This window comes from Cryptomeria japonica, chromosome 10, assembly GCF_030272615.1.
Source record: "Cryptomeria japonica chromosome 10, Sugi_1.0, whole genome shotgun sequence".
Classification (NCBI taxonomy): Eukaryota; Viridiplantae; Streptophyta; class Pinopsida; order Cupressales; family Cupressaceae; genus Cryptomeria; species Cryptomeria japonica.
The window spans coordinates 709,835,515-709,852,958 of NC_081414.1; the positions used below are offsets into that span (position 1 = coordinate 709,835,515).

General features: G+C 41.2%; 1 protein-coding gene across 1 annotated transcript in view; it reads right to left on the minus strand.

The window, feature by feature from the left end:
* Nucleotides 1–1,418: 1,418 nt before the first annotated feature.
* LOC131029309 (4-alpha-glucanotransferase, chloroplastic/amyloplastic) overlaps nt 1,419–17,444 on the minus strand; it is a 139,596-nt gene continuing 123,570 nt past the window's right edge. The window contains exon 16 of the mRNA XM_057959746.2: nt 1,419–1,815. Within this exon, the coding sequence (XP_057815729.2) occupies nt 1,714–1,815 (102 nt within the window). The 3' untranslated portion in view covers nt 1,419–1,713. The remainder of the gene's footprint in view (nt 1,816–17,444) is intronic.

Consider the following 17,444-nt stretch of genomic DNA (forward strand, 5'->3'; position numbering starts at 1 on the left):
GCGTGTTAGGCAATACTGATATCACGTGTAGGTGATATCTCAACCATTGATCATGTTGGATCTCTGGTAAGTCATGGATGTGCCATGACTATGTTATTGCACTTATCACAAATTGGATATGATGAGAAACTAACCTTTCTCATAGACTTATCCTTAAGTATTGCGTGTTAGGCAATACTGATATCACGTGTTAGGTGATATCTTGATGAATCTTACAGATCACATGTTTTGGTGATTTCTCACATGATCGGGTGATTATTCTCTTACTTTTATCACATGTTACAATAATACTTTCTGTCACATGCTCAGGTGATGTTCTTCTATTTTGTATCATATGTCTTGATGATACTTCTCATGTATAAATGATTTTTGCTGACTAACATTATCTTAGTTATGAAAAGGAAATGTGATGCAGGTTGCTTTATCTATCTTCCAAAGCTAAGAGGGAGTGTTAATGCATGGTAGCTTATGCAAGATAAGATCTTCCTAACCTTCCTTGTTCTGTTATTTATCTGCATGCTTCATGTCTGATTTATATTGCATATGATTATCGGATTGTACAAACATTGCTTATCATTATGCTATCGGGCTAACAACCCGATAGCATATTAATGTCAATTGTTAATTGGCATTAATATGCTATCGGGTTAACAATTGGCATTAATATGCTATCGGGGTATTAACCCGATAGCATATTAAATGCTATAAGTTATTGGGTTAAATTCGCCGATACATACTTGCTATCGAGTGCATAAACATTGGCACCGATTCACATCTGTTATCGGGTTTAATTATATCCGTGTTATCGGGTTTAATGAATACACCGCTTCATTTGGCATTAACATTGGTTAACAAATGCACCGGTTGGATAATATACATCGTGCACTTTGAATCATCGGTGTTTATATGAACTGATTCATTATATTGATCAGTCATTATATTATGATATTACAATATGCTATCGGGGGTTTTTGAACCGATAATCAGCATTTATTACAATATGCTATCGGGGGTTTTTGAACCGATAATCAGCATTGTGTTAATGGTATAATTGTAAAGGCATCAATCAATGGGTGCATTGATCGGTCATGCCTAAAAGGCATGACCAGTCAATACACCAATTGACCGGTTGCCTAAATGATATATATGCCAATTGAATTCATTTGGAGAAGACAGAGAAAATATTAAAATGATCTTTCTCCTTCAGACCTGCAGATAAAAATCAGAATTATTAGACATTGACATAATTCCTTATATCCATATATAGCATTCATAGTTCATAACTTGTTCTTTAATTGAAATTGAAATAACTTTACATTTTAAAAACTCATTAAGAAAAATTTGCAATATTTTTCTGTTTCAAATTGTCACTGTATGTGGCTTTAAAATAACTCGTGATGTGCTCTAAAGAAAGCCAATTCAATAGGAAACAAATTATATAAGAATCATATTGATTAAAACAAGTATGCAGCTTCTTACAAGCAGAAAACTTGATATCTGCACAGAATCTGCCCAATGCCACAGATTATTGAGGATAAATGTTGTTCTATGACCTGGCAGTAAGTCTGAAAAGTGCAGCTGGACAAATATTGTAATATTTATTGTGATTATTAAATGAAAAATTGTACATACGTGCAATCTTGACACCCACCACTGCCTTTTATTAATGTAAGGAATAATGAATGTCAAAATGTAGCGAGTAATTCCTTTGTATTACAACCTATTATACATATAAATTAACGAATGGAGTTTTTTGGCTTCCTTATCAAGTTCGTCAAAATTTTCAATGCTTAGTCGCCAGCCCCAATTTCCAAACTGCATTAAAATAAAGATATAAAACCGTTAGATAAGAACACTTAAAAGAGCTCTCTCTTTGTAAAAGAACATAGATCTCATATATGAAGTGCAAGCCATAATTAGATAGCTAACGGTGTTTAAATTCAAAAATTACTGACATTAATAAATATAAAGAAAATATATGTTTTAACATTGGAAACAGAAAATAGGAAAATGGTTCTAGACGCTTAATAACAATAATTAGTACTTTGATCAATATTTGTTTGTTTCACCATATAGGTAGATAATAACTCCAATTCCTCTCCTTCGTTAGGTAATAAATGCAATAACAGTAGTCAAAGAGAAAATACAAAGAGAAAATACATCCAACGAGAAAATACATCCAACGAGTCCATAAATGAATACAAAAGTGTTTTCTATTAAATTCAGTGTTCCACAGGCGTTGGGGACGGGGGGATGCAGGGACGGGACAGGGGGACCAAGGGCCTAAGTTTGGGGACGGCGGGGGGAGGGGGGGTGGGGTGGCGGGGCTGATATACTTATACATATACATATAGTTCTTGAAAAACTAGTTTTGAAAAGATGTATGACAGTACTACAGTATAAGAATTACATTTTCAAATGAGACTAGGAAATTTGAAATACTAAATCTAAATACCAATTACCAAGATTTTTAAATTGTGTTGTTATATGGAGCCTAATCAGACTCGGAGGTTAGATTTTCCCTACTTCTATCGGCGCAGTTTCCCCCTATATTTTTCAACGGGGGTTTGGGGGCAGCGCCCCCAAGTTGGGGTCAAGGGGCATCGCCCCTTGCGGGGTCAAGGGGCAGCCAAAAATACTTTTATTATTTTCTAAAGGCGTCAGGTGTTATTTTTCTATTGGCCCACGTCCAATTAGAGTTACCCCTTAACCCCCAAAAAACTTAAAAAGTCACTTTTTAAAAAAAAATTAATTTTAAACATTGCATATACGTGGGGACGATAGGAGACGTCTGGGCGTCTCCCTGTCCTTCGAGAGACGTCAAGGGGCATCGCCCCTTGCAGGGTCAAGGGGCAGCCAAAAATACTTTTATTATTTTCTAAAGGCGTCGGGTGTTATTTTTCTATTGGCCCACGTCCAATTAGAGTTACCCCTTAACCCCCAAAAAACTTAAAAAGTCACTTTTAAAAAAAAAATTAATTTTAAACATTGCATATACGTGGGGACGATAGGAGACGTCTGGGCGTCTCCCCGTCCCTTGAGAGACGTCTACACGTCTCTCGAAGGACAGGGAGACGCCCAGACGTCTCCACGTCTCCCTGGGAGACGCAGAGACACGGAGGCGTCTCGGCGGCGCTTCGTTGGCGGTGGCAGGACGGCGAGGGACATCCTCGTCCCCGTCCCCAAGACGTGTCTTAAAAGTAGACGTGGCCAAAAAGGGGGGGGGGGGACACGTCCCCGTGGAACACTGATTAAATTTGATTCATTTGAATACAAATTGAGTACAAAATTCCATCATCATGTGAAATCATGATCCAATAGTTATCTAGCAACTATTATGAATTTATAATGATTGCCTTTGAAAATCATCATCATAATTCATAAATTGCATATTACAACATTTGACATCTTCCTCTTCCTTGGTCTAGAGAAAACTTAGGAATGTTCTAATTTGTGCACTCTATTGTAGCTTCTCACTCAACACTGAAGGATGTGTTTATGGCTCTGATTTGATCGAATCAATGAACACTGTAGACGGCAAATATGCTGCGACTAAATAAATAATACTTTGTTTGACAATGTAATGAATTATAGTACCCGCAGGGGTAGTTGGTAGTTGTTGGAAGTTGGCACTCTTAAACAACCACCGAGTGGTATATAAATCACATCTTGTATTGGGAACAAGAGGTTCACGATTGTACACATTACATGTTCTGGAATAAGAGATAGATCATTCTGCCATATGTTACACTGAATTCTATATGTTGTGTTGTTTATGTTCCTACTATATTTCCTGCTTACTTCTAGAAATAAAGCATATACCCCGTAGGAAGTAAACATTTTGGCACCATTGCCGATACGAACTCAAAGATCAATATGGTGGCAGGCAGTAGGCACGATAATGGGTTGACCATTCGAACAGCAATTACTTGTAACCAAAAGTGATGCCCAAGAAGAAGTAACACGAGGAAGTACTGGAAGATCAATTGATGGAAGACTTGGTAGATCTATGTTTGGTCTCGGTCACTCAGTACAATCAGAGGGAAGCTCAAGAGCGAGCTGTCCTTGAAGACACTGTGCATGGCAAACTCATAGTGAACATTGGGGTGTTTGATCTTCTCGAAAGTCTTCCAAGGTTTTTGGCACAAAATCTAATTGAACTGCAAGACTAATGGGAGGAAAGCAACTGTGAACAACGTCGGCAACAAATACTGCAAAGATACGAAGAGAGGACTCGTAGGGAGGAAGAGGAGCAAGATACGAGCAGACGTCGTACCCCTGGCAATTAATGCCCCTACGCCCAAACAAGGACTGATGTACCAGAAACACCCGAGAAGAGGGAGAAACATCAGTATGGAGATCTCTCTGCCTGAGAAAACAAAGTGAAACGAGACGGTGGTTAAGAGGAATCCTCGAAAGTTCAGAGAGTCCAGCGTGAAAGAGTAGGAGTGCGAGTAGAAGTTGTAGTCAGGAGAGGCAAAGACCACATACGTGGAATGAGTTGGTAGAGGTTGTGAGAATCTACCACTTCTAAACGTAGTGGAGGAAGATCTTGTTGACCAGGTCGTACACCCTACTTCAAGTGACAACTCTGGAACCGCAATTTTTTTTTTGCTATCTGTACACTTGGTACATGAAGAAGAGGAGGTACGCAACCTCAAGATAGAGGTTGCCAACCAACCTAACCGAATTGGGAATCTATCCCTTGCCAAGCAACCAAGAATAGGGGGGTCTAAGTCGAAGACTTCGAGGAGGAGAGAGTATAGAAACAAACGAGGTGACCAAGGTGTAGAAGACGCAAAAGGTGGACGTGTAGAGAGGTCGCCCATGGTCGAGATTGCAAGAGAGGCACAGGAATGTGGAGAGGAAGACGGTCCAATCTGATCGAACACACAGTACCTTCCAACTGAGGACAATGTTGCGCAACCAGAATACCCAAGAGGCAAAAACTCTCAAAGTTCATAAGGGATGGGTCAGAGGACCCCATACGCCATTGCAAGACATGTATAAAGATATGGGAGGCAAATGGCCAAGATGACCAGGATTACTGGCTAAAGGAATTTCCCGCCACCCATCGGGTGAGGAATTGCCATTGACTGGTACACAGCCTAGAGGCTAAGAACAAGGTGGGATTGGCTGAACTAAAGAAGGCATGACAATGAGATGTTCGAACTCCCGAGGGAGGACAACGAGATTGTAGCTGAAATCTATAGTACCAAGCAGGGTAAAAATGAGAGTGTACGCGCTTACAATTGTAGGCTCAAAGAATTGTTGAACAAGATAGAACACTAGCCGGTCGATGGATTGAAGAAGAGGTGATTCGTGGAGGGACTTGTTCCATTTCTCAGGAGGAAAATGAAAGTTGTCCCTCTGCCCTAGCACATCGAAGCTTACAACCAAGCGATGGACATCATGAGCAAAAGTAAAACATCCATGGGGAAGAAAAGGATCAGTGATGATGATAGTATGGTGGAAAGTAGCGATGGAGAGTCTAAAACCGTACAAGCTCTCCAAAGGGACATGTTGTGGATGATGAAGGAGTTGAAGGCAAAAAAGGAGAGTGCCAAAGAGATCAAGGAATTGTGGTGCACCATCTACAAGGTGGAAGGTCATACAAAGGGCACTTGCCCGAAGAAATCGTTTTGTGACATCTATCAGGTACTGGGATACTCCATCAAGAACTATCTGTACAACTTAAAAACAAGGAGCACACAAGTACTCTTTGCCCAAGGGGAACAAACAACCCCTCCAGCCACACTCCAAAACAACCTGCCAACTCTAATGCATCTCCTAGAGGGTATCGACATAAAAGGTGAGGGAATAACAACAGTAATAATAACACCCCATGAAGGAGAATACAGTATGGCACAAAGGGTAGACCCATGATCCAATGCTGGATTTGCAATGAATGGGGTCACTTCGCGTGGGACTGCCAAAATGGCCAAAGCAACAATGTAGGGTTGTTATGCAAATGGTGTGGACCGGAAACCATGAAGACGCCAACTGCCCGAAACAGAAAGGGATTAACATGTTGGACGTGAAGGAGCTAGAAGAGGAAGTACTAGCGATTACTAGGCTCCAAACTAAAAAGGCTCTATATCCTAATCCCCGTATGGAAAAAGCGACATCGAGAGGCAAAGATGGATATAGAATGGGCAACGATAGAAGAAAGAAGGGCCTCGCATGATGCCGCAGGTACTCCTATATGGTCGAAGTCCGAGAAGACTATAATGAAACAGATGTTGCAAGCCACCGTACCTGTAAGGGTATCGTACCTTCTACAGACCATGCCACAACTGAAGATGGCTATCACCAATGTGGTCGGCGATGAGATAGCCAGCCAGAAGCATTGCGAACAGATGGAGAAGACAATGGCGAAGTCACCCGACGACTTAGCCACGGATCCAATGCTATTAACCATAAGTATCGGAAGGAAATCAACCATGGTCGAGATGGAAATAATGGGACGGAAGTTGACAAATACCATCGTTGATGAAGGCTCCGAAGTGAAAGTATTGCCAAAGGAGACATGGAGAGGAGTCCCAAATCAAATCAAGATCGATAGCACCCCAAGATTGAGACTTATGATAACCGAATATGGGGAAGACAATGAAGTCATGTTCTTAGAATCCGACCTGGGGACATACAAGCCTAAAGTAGAAGAAATCCTGATGATACAAAACATACAAGATAAAGATGCCCAACAAGAAGTGATGGAATCTACAGAAATTGTCGTCGAAAGTGATCAAGGATCCATCCAAGAAGATGATGGAATGTTTGAAAATTTCAGGAGATTCGTACATAGAAACATACAGCAAAGTGTACATCTTGGTAACTTAGCGTCCGTCCGAGATTTGCTTCTTCCAAATTGGTGTAGAATTCACAATGCCGTCCATTCAGAACTATCTTGTGCTTTATGTCAGACCGCATTAGAACAAGTATACAAGAGAGCCCCGCAGGCATTGATCTTAGAAGAAATTCAAGATTCAAAGACCGAGAGTTCTGTGGAAGATGAAACCTTATCCGATACATCAACTGAAAGTCAGGAAGGCCCAGAGACAGAAAATCAAGAAAATGCAATATGGACATTAAGATTCGATGGATCTAAGTCTAAACAAGGATCTGGAGCCGGCTATGAATTAATTAGCCCAACAGGAGAAACCTACCTTGCCGCTCACAGATTACAGTTTCCTTGCACCAATAATGTAGCTGAATATGAATCCTTGATTCATGGACTATTATTAGCCATCAAAAAAGGGGCGAAAATACTGCAAGTATATGGAGACTCAGAAATAGCTATAAGGCAAATCAGGAAGCAGTATGTTTGCCACGATAAAAGATTGACCAGATACAGAAATCGAGTCTGGGATCTCATTGAGAGTTTTGAGGCTTTCAATATCAATTCTATATACAGACATCAGAATCAAGTGGCTAATTCCCTTGCACAAGCCGCCAGTTCATTGATACCATTAGCAATGGAAGGATTGAAGAAATTCACAGTCGAGTTAGTATCAGTACCTTCGGTCCCAGATAACATCACCAATTTCCAAGTTTTTGAAGACGACAAGCACATCCTGGATTTCTTAACTAACACAGATGTCTTCATAGCCCAGATCATTGATGAAGAAGAAGTGGGAGAAGCAGAATTTGATGCTGAAGGAGTTTTGAATTTAAAGACAAACACTATTCCAAAGGGAATGGTAGAATTAGAAAGAATTTTTGATCCTGACAAATTGAAAGAGAAGAAGAACCACAACATGGAAGGAAACATGTGCGACACAATCAATCTAGGTGATGATATACAAGCTAAGAATGTGTTCATCGGAAAGTCCTGCACAGCAACTGAAAGAAATGGGATCCTAAGAAACATGAGGGATTTCCCAGATGTCATTGCGTGGAGTTATGAAGATCTCAAGACTTACGACACTGCAATTATTACTCACACAATCCCTTTGAAGCCAGGGAGCAAACCATTCAGGCAGAGACAAAGACCGGTTAATCCTTTGTTGGAACCCCTGATATACCAAGAAGTGAAGAAGCTGCTCTCAGCCAAGATCATCTTCCCAGTAAGACATTCGACGTGGGTCGCCAACCTGGTTCCTGTCAAAAAGAAAAATGGAGAGATTAGATTGTGTGTTGATTTCAGAAATCTCAACCGAGCATCAGAAAAGGACAATTATCCGCTACCATCACTAGATGAAGTATTGCAGATTGTCAATGGATCTCAGATGATGTCCTTTCTAGATGGATATTCAGGATATAACCAAGTTTTGGTCGAGCCCGAAGATCGACTAAAGACTGCTTTTACCACCAAGTGGGGAACATTCGCATACAAGAGAATGCCTTTTGGACTTATAAATGTCGGGGCCACATTCCAGAGAGCTATGGATATCGCTTTCAGGGACTTAATTGGAAAATGCATTGTTATATATATGGATGATATCACAGTTTTCTCCAGGCAAAGAGAAGATCATGTGGACGACTTAAGAAGAGTCTTCCAAAGGTGCAGAAGATACGGTGTCTCTCTCAATCCAAAGAAATGTATATTTGGAGTAACAGAAGGAAAACTTTTAGGACATGTCATTTCAGAAAGAGGAATCTCCATCGATCCTGAAAGAGTAAAGGCCATATCCACTATTAATTTGCCGGCCAGCAAGAAGGAACTCAAATCATTTTTCGGCAAGATTAACTTCGGCAAAAAATTCATTACCGGATTTGCCGAGATAGTCAGACCCCTGAACGAGATGTTGAAGAAAGACGCAAAGATTGAATGGTCTCCACAAGCCAAAAGGGCATTCGAGGAGATAAAGACGGCAATCACAGAAGCGCCAGTAATGATCAGTCCAGATTATCTCAAGCCTTTCTATCTATATTCCTTCGCTTCTGACTACACTTGTGCCGCCATTCTCACCCAGAGAAGTGAAGAAAGGGATGAGAATCCAATTGCATTCATGAGTACCCCGCTGAAAGATGCAGAACTCAGATATCCCAACATCGAAAAACAAGCATACGCACCGGTAAAGGCAGTTAAGAAATTCAGACATTACCTCCTGAGGGCCAAAATTTATGCAATAGTGCCTGATGCAGCAATCAAGACTCTTCTCATGCAAAATGAATTAGGAGAAAGAAGAGGTAAGTGGGTCGCCATTATCCAAGAATTTGATATTGAAATCCAGCCCATGAAACTTGTTTGAGGACAAGCTTTGGCACAAACATTGGCAATTGATGGACCAGGATTAGTCCAGCAAGTTTATGAATTAGAGGATGTCACACATGATGAATGGTACAAAGATATTGTGACATACTTGCTTAATCACAGATGCCCTGCTCGCATGACACCTACACAAAAAAGAGCATTAAGAATGAAGTGTCAACATTACATGCTTCAAGGATCTGTTTTATATCGCAGAAATCATGGAGTATATTTGAGGTGTGTTGGCAAAGATGAGGCTAAACAGATAATCGAACATTTCCATTCCAAGTTTGGGACCGGACATGGAGCCAACCTTGCTACAGCTCACCAGATCCTAAGGGCAGGATATTATTGGCCTACACTTTTCAAAGATACATTTAATCATATCAGGACTTGCCACACATGCCAAGCTGCAGCTTTTAGAGAAAGAAACCCTGCCATGCCACTGAATCCAGTGATTGAAGCTAGACCATTTGCCAAATGGGGAATGGATTTCATTGGTGTCATCAATCCTGCATCCTCGGCGCAACACAAGTATATCATCACAGCTACCGATTATTGTACCAGATGGTCGGAGGCACAGGCACTCAAAGTTTGCACTACTGAAGTTGTAATCAAATTCCTGGAGGAAAACGTAATCACAAGGTTTGGATGTCCTTATGCATTGGTTTGCAACAATGGCTCGGCATTCACATCATTGAGATTCTCGAATTGGGCTTTTGAATATGGAATAACCCTCAAGTTTTCATCAAATTATTATCCTCAGGGTAATGGGTTAGCTGAGTCAACCAACAAGAACTTACTCAGCGTTATCAAGAAATTGCTAGAAAGAAGTCCGAGAGAATGGCATACCCAATTGAGATTCGCCTTATGGGTAGACCGAATCAGGACTAAGAACGCATTAGGCATTTCACCTTATTTTCTGGTTTATGCCCAAGATCCAGTCTTTCCCATGCAACTCAGGATCCCGACTTTGAGATTTATTCAGGAGTACATGGAAGACACTGATGCCATTCAAGCCCGATTGACGCAGTTAATGAATTTGGAAGAAAAGAGAGATCAAGCGTTAGAAACTTTTGCGAAACACCAAGGAGTGGTGAAAAGATGGTTCGATTGACAAGCTAGAGTCAAGGCATTCCGGATTTCAGATCTTGTCCTATATTGGGACAAGGCACACGAGAAAAGAGGAGAACATGACAAGTTTGATAGGCTCTGGAAAGGCCCTTATCAAATTTCGGAGATATTGGGAGAAAATGCATTTAGGTTGAAGACATTAACTGGAGAAGACATCCCATTGCCTGTCAATGGGAGGTATCTCAAACATTATTTCCAATCCTGTAACGCTCTGACTTCCCGCTAGGTTGTTGGTTGCATTTGGGCAATCATGAGGTCTTTTGGAATTACAAAGGGAGTTTCTTTTAATAAAGCTTTGAGTCAGGACATATTTGCATTGAAGCAAGATTAGCTTATTGAACTCACGTATTTTTGTCCTCCAGTTATTATATCTTTTCACACTTATAATCTCCGAGTCGTTATGGTTTCCAGGCGAAGCTGTGATCAGTGAAAAATCTAAAGTCTGACTTCAGCGCCACCGCAATCCTCAAACCCTAGTGAGCTTCACTGCTCACGAGCCAAAGAATTGACAGAACTGAAAAGCAGTATCAAAAGAAAAAATGAGAAAATGAAGAGAAAAATCAAAAGAAAAGAAGATGAGCTAAAAGGAAATATCAAATTGGCTAAAAGGGAATTTACGAGTAACTCCATCGGGGCTATAGACGCCTGGCTGGCAATGGAGCAATGTTCGTGAGCTTGCGGCGATAACCTCGCCGGGACTATGGACGTCTGGCTGGCAGCGAGGCTCTATCCAGGATGCTTTTGGAGTCTAGACAAACTACGTAGCTTATCACAGGGGAGCCTGAAGATCATGATTGTCTTGTTGAGGGGAATTAACGCATTTGCACGCACACGGGTAACTGTGGACTTGATACTTTGTTTCAATATGATGGTCTCTTCTTGTAAGTGTTTCTTAACTCCTGGTTTTGTTGAGGGAGGTTTTCTGAGTTTTCTTCTAGAAAGATTGATTCCCAAATGTTTTTCAACATTTCTCAGTGGTGTCGCCAGATGTTGTGACCATTTCACACATCGCCCCATTAAAATGGGGACCCCCTCTTTTTGCTCGTTTTTGCTCGCCTTTCTCTCTGCTTTTTAGGATTTTGGTTTAGTATGCCAGTTGTCTGGATTAGGGTCAAGCCTTAGGGTTTCCCGTTTTGTCGTTTTCAGGCCAGAGTCCAGTCGGTCTTGAGAGCTTTTTGAGCTTCCTCTCGTAGGATGCAATTTTGAATAAAGTGAATTCGCCAGAGGCTAAGTAAGTTAGTCTAATTTCAGTCGGAATTTTGAATGCAGAGTCCAAATTTGTCTAAGTGTTAATGATGAGATTTTGATTTTTTGTCCGATTGAGTAATTTTGACCAAATTTTGAATATTTTGATAATTGATCCCGGGCATTGGAAATGACTTGTTTTCGCCTTGTGAAGTGATTAAAATCCCAAAATCTTGATATTTTGGCCTGGGGAAGCAAAATCGCTCCTATCCCTCAGTGAAGGACCGGAGCTTGTTTCTCAAAATTTTACTGTCTCTACAGGATCAAAATGAATTTCGGATTGGAAATGATAAAGGGAGGCATGTTCTTTCCATTGAATATAATTTGAAGAATTTTACAAACACGGAAATGTGCCAGGAGCAAAAATCGCTCCTGTCCCTCAGTGGAGGACCGGAACTCAAAATCAAACATTGCCTTGTCCTTGCAGGATTTGAGGAGATCAAAGGAGATATGTTTCATCAGTTGAATATAATTTGGAAGTGCCTTCGTGAAGAAAATTGGACCTAGAAGCTAAATCGCTCCTGTCCTTCAGTCAGGGACCAGGGCGAAATTCAGTGGTAGCTCCTGTCCCTCTCCCAGGGACCAGAGCGATTTTCCTTGTAAGGCAAAAGTTGAGCAAAGAGCAAGTAAGTTTTAAGTTTGAGGTAAGCAAAGAAGGTGTAATGAACCCGTTGAAGACGAATTGAAGATTACAAGACATCAAAGTGAACCCCATATTGGCCTGGGCGCTCCTGTCCCTCAGCCAGGGACCAGAGCGATTTTTGCCTTAGACCAATTTCTCACCAAGTTAGAACAAACTCCAGGCCAAGGATGAATGAAAGGGGGTACAACGAGTCCATTGAATATAATTTTGGAAGTTGGCAAAGTGTGATTGAGCTTGAAAATGAAAATTCGCTCCTGTCCCTCAGCCAGGGACCAGGGCGAAATATTGGTTATGTTGCCTTCCTCCCAAGTTTAAATCACTCCAAGTCAAAAGTACAAAGTGGCAATGACGTTTGAGGTGTCTCGACAAAGAATGAAGTTGCAAGGACCACCAAAGATGAAGGATTTACACTAAAATACCCAAATTCGCTCCTGTCCCTCTCCAAGGGACCAGAGCGAAATGTTCAAATGTGTCCAAATTTATGTTAATTAATCACATTTCAAGTGTTTGAAAGGAAGTAAGGAACATCATTTTGCACCTTGAAGACAATTGCAAGTCAATATGATGAAGATTTTGCACTAAATGCAATAGTTCACTCCTGTCCCTCAGTCAGGGACCAGAGCGAAATTTCTATGGAGGCTTAAGTTTTGGATGTCGATCACGTTTCAAGTGCTCAATAAGGATCAAAGGACCTCATTCTACGTTGTGAAGGTGATTGCAAGTTGATAAGAACAAGGATGCGCCCAAGACACCAAAGTTCGCTCCTGTCCTTCAGGCAAGTACCAGAGCGATATTCATTATATTGGCCAGTTCTTTCAAGAATCACGCTAAGTCAAGGACGTACAAGGTTGTAAAGCGTCAAAATGTTCTTAAGAGGATGATATGCAAAGAAGTCAAACATCAAAAAGTGAGCAACTAGAACAAGGAGACAAAATCGCTCCTGTCCTTCAAGCAAGGACCAAGGCGATTTTCACAAAAACACTCATTTTCCTTCGAAGATCATGTCAAAGCAAGATTATATAAGATCGAAAACGTCATTTGGAACGCGACAAGTAAGAAGCTAAGATTAAAAGATGATGAATTTTGGTTGGAGCATAAAATTCGCTCATGTCCCTCACCAAGGGACCAGGGCGAAAACCATTCAAACATCAAAATGCCTTGTTAAGGATGAATAAAGTAAGCGTGGAACCAAGGGATAACGTCATTGCTTGCCACATGATGAAGATTGGTAATCGAAGAAGTTAGGATCAAGGAGAAAACACAAGGTTCGCTCCTGTCCCTCACCAAGGGACCAGGGCGATAATGGTCACAAAGGGCATTCGTCTACGAAATCAAATCAATCAAGCACAAGGTTCTTGTCAGAAATGTCAATTTCAACGTAAAGATGAAGATTTTGAACGTAAAAGGTAAAGGAATCAAGGCTAAGATGATAATTCGCTCCTGTCCCTCTCCCAGGGACCAGAGCGATATGGTTTGTATCTTTCCACCTCTCCAAATTTTGGCGCTAAAACATTTTTTTTTGAATTTTATTAAATGCTAAAAATCGATAAATTCAATTAAAAGTTAGCATTTAAAATTTGCGCGTGAGCATTTAATTAATTATTTCTTGCCTTTAAAAAATCGAAAAATTAATTGCAAAGGCATTAAATGAATTAATTATTATTTTAAAAAAAAAATTAAATTGGGGCGCTTGGGTTTCATTTGCTTTATTTTACAAAGTCGGCCCTTGGTTTTTATTTAAAAATTGTTTAAATTACTTTATTTTTTACAAAGTCGGCCTATGGGGATTAATGAGGTAAGCGCCTATAAAGGGAAGTGGTTTATTTCATTTTCAAATCATCATTTAAACCTTCATTCACATGCGATTTGGAGAAGACAAAGGGGTGTGCGAATTTAGCAAAGGAAGTAGTGCGAACATCATCCAAAGGAGTGCGAGTTTGAGTGAAGCGAGCTTGCCATCAAGACGTTGAGGACCCCCAAAGGTGGCGAAATTGCAAGGAAGGACATTCGCTTGAGGAAGATCACGTGGGGAAGCTTCAAATTTTGATTTTGCCTAGGCGAATCTCTTTATTTTGCATTTTAGAGTTAGATCTCAAGTAAGGTATGGCGATGTAATCCTTTGTTTTGATTTTGAATTTTGATCGTCATTACCTTAAATTTTGAATTTTGAAATTTTGAATTTCAATAGCTCAATCGTTGCTTAGGAAATGATAACTCAAGGACTTATCATGAAGTTTCCTAAAATTAATCTTTGATCTAATCTATGTTAAATCTATTGCTTATTATAAAAGGTTGTGTAGGTATGGCAACCCCGAAGGCGGGAGCATCCACCAGTCGTCCAGCTCTCATGAAGGAAGATCAAAAGAACGAAGAACTGGAGACCAAGATCGTGTCTAAGTGGAGCAACATTGGAGATACCAACTTGGGCAACTTCAGTACGAAGAAGTTTCGAGAGGTCCCTTACATTGGCAAGCCATCACCTGTCGCCAGGAGGATAATTGAGAGTGGCATCATCAAGGCGGCCGGCTTCCCTCCAGCAGTTCAATGCCATGAGTTGATGATCGAGTGTGCTCGTCATTATGATCCACAGTCCAGAACGATCGTGTCCAAGGAGGGAAACACTTTAGCTTATCTTTCAGAAGAGGCTATAAGTGAGGCTTTCCATCTTCCAGAGCACAGGGATATGGTCTACAAGAGCATAGAAGGAGCCAGGTCCATGTACGAAGATGATCCAGATGCTTGCCTAAGCATCATCAACAAGAACTGTTGCTCAAGAGTCATCCTCGCCTGAGCAAGATCCCGAACACACCACACAGGATCGATTTCCAGGAGGAGTACAAAGATTTGATTACAATGCTCAACCAAGTCACAGGAGCCCCTCAAGCCTTCTACTTTGAGAAGTGGATGTTTTACTTCATCCAAGTGATAGTTCAAGGAAAAGGAACAATTCATTGGGCTAGAATGATTAGCCATTGCTTGGACGTACAGTTAAGGCGACTCAAGGCTACCAAGTCCTTCCACATGAGTTCATATGTCATATATGCCTTGATTAGGAGCTTTGAGTACGTAGGACTACCTTATAGGGGAGTGATTGGAAGAGGACCCGACGAGGTCAGAGTTTGTGATTCCTATGTTCACTTGCATCATCCACCAGGAAGTAACTACAAGTTAGTTAATGATACCTTCACGATGAACATCACCAGAACGTTGCAAGGCGGGATTCACAATAGATTATCTCAGGATGCACAAGAGCTAGTAAAGAGGTATGGTGCTTGGTTTATCCAATTTCCGAAGTTTACTTATATTAGAGTTCATGGATGTCCTTCACCTCCATACATGTTGCCAAGATATCCGACAGACAGAATAGTGTTACTTGAGGTAACAAGACAGTTGGCAGCTTATGTGAAGGCATTCAGACACAGACATGGAAATGGAGTTCCTGTACCTATCATCTTAGGCAATTCAGTTGAGGTATGTCCTAATGCTTTAGCCATGGATGACGAAGAGGAGGAGTTAGCTTTGTATTCTTTTTCATTCTTTGCTTTGAGAGAAAGCTTTGATCCACATGGATATATAGAGGAGACAGTTGGTAGAAAGTTTAAGCATGAGTTTCAGATAGAAGATTTTATGATGAATTTCTTAGACGATCTTGAAGTGAAAAGAAAAATGCATTCTAGATTGCCTTTGTATTTCATCAGGAAATGCAAGATTTACAGAGTGGCCGACCAAGCTCAGGACAGTGGCAGACATCTTCAGTCATCCTATGATCGAGAAAGCAAATCAATAAGGTTAGACTGGAATGAGCCCGAGGTTGTGGATCTAGATGCTTTGATGGCTTCGGTCTTGTCTTGTACTCGTAGATGGGTTGATGTGCAGCATCAGAAGTTGAGAGAGCAGGGCATAGCTATGACTTTCACTTTGGAAGAGAAACCAGCTGAAGGTGGAGCTAGTGTAAGCGAGGGCAATCCTAATCCCAGAAATACAAGTGAGGGCAACCTTCGAAGTGCAAGTGAAGGCAATCTCCGTCCAAGAGGCTCAAAGAGGAAAGAAAGACCTGAGAAGAGAGAATCTTCCAAAAAGAAGCAAGAGGCCAACCGAGATCGTTCATCCGGCACATCTTCTCGACAAGAGAAGAGGACATCTGAGATAGAGGAATCCATGGAATCAATGGTACAAAATGATAAAGAAGGACAGGCACCTCGAAGGTCACCAGGTGAATCTCTCCAAGATTATGAGTTACATGAAGACAAGAACAATGACGAAGTAACATCTCCTCCCAGAGAAGAAGAAACATTGCATAAGGAGATGCAGGTTAAAGAAACAAGATCTGCCATCCCAGATTGGTTGAAGGAAAGATTAACGAAGGTGATCGTGATTGAGGACGAAGACAATGTAATTGATTTGGAGAGCCTTGTTGGACATTCCCAGGAAGTGACAGAGAAGAGAAAAGCTACCAAGATGTCCAAGATGATTAGAGATGAGACTGGATCCAGAATATTGCAGATAGCTACACCAGCCGTGGACAGGTATGAAGGTGAGATTCTAGCAGAGGAATATGATATAGAGACATTTGAGCTAGGTCCACTCACAGCCGAACAGACGATGGACGATGCCACAGATTCATTTGAGGCCTTCAAAGATAAGCTTAGAGAAGAAATGGAGAAGAATAGAAAGCTTGAGAGAGAGGTCGGTGCATGGAGAACATATTTCAGCCATCTCAATGAGCCTTTGGGACGTCAGGATCCAGCAAGATCACTCGTACAGGCACTTCCCCTTCAATCAATTGGTGAGGCAGAGAGATTCAGGAGTATGGTCCAGCGTATGAGTACATGGATGGACAAATCTCATACAGTCGCCATGGAATTTGCAACAAGGATGATGCAGACCATTCACCGAGCTATTCAGGTTCTTGAGATCATCCACAACTTGATGATAACAGTAGCTGCTTTTGCTCATACCAAAGAGGTTATCATCCCTGTCTTGCGAGTAATCAGACAAACATCAAGGAAGGTCTTAGCGCAGGAAAAGATCGTGGATGGAGGACCTCACAGTTTACTTCAATGGTCAACCTTACTCCAGATGAAGGAAGTTCTCTTCGAGGACATCAGTACTAGATGTAGCCATGTTGAGGAGGTGATCAACCCGATCCAGGACAGAGTATTTGAGGTACTTCGTACCATTCTTGGCAGGAGGATCGAGATTGAGACAGATGTAGATTTGCAGGAATTG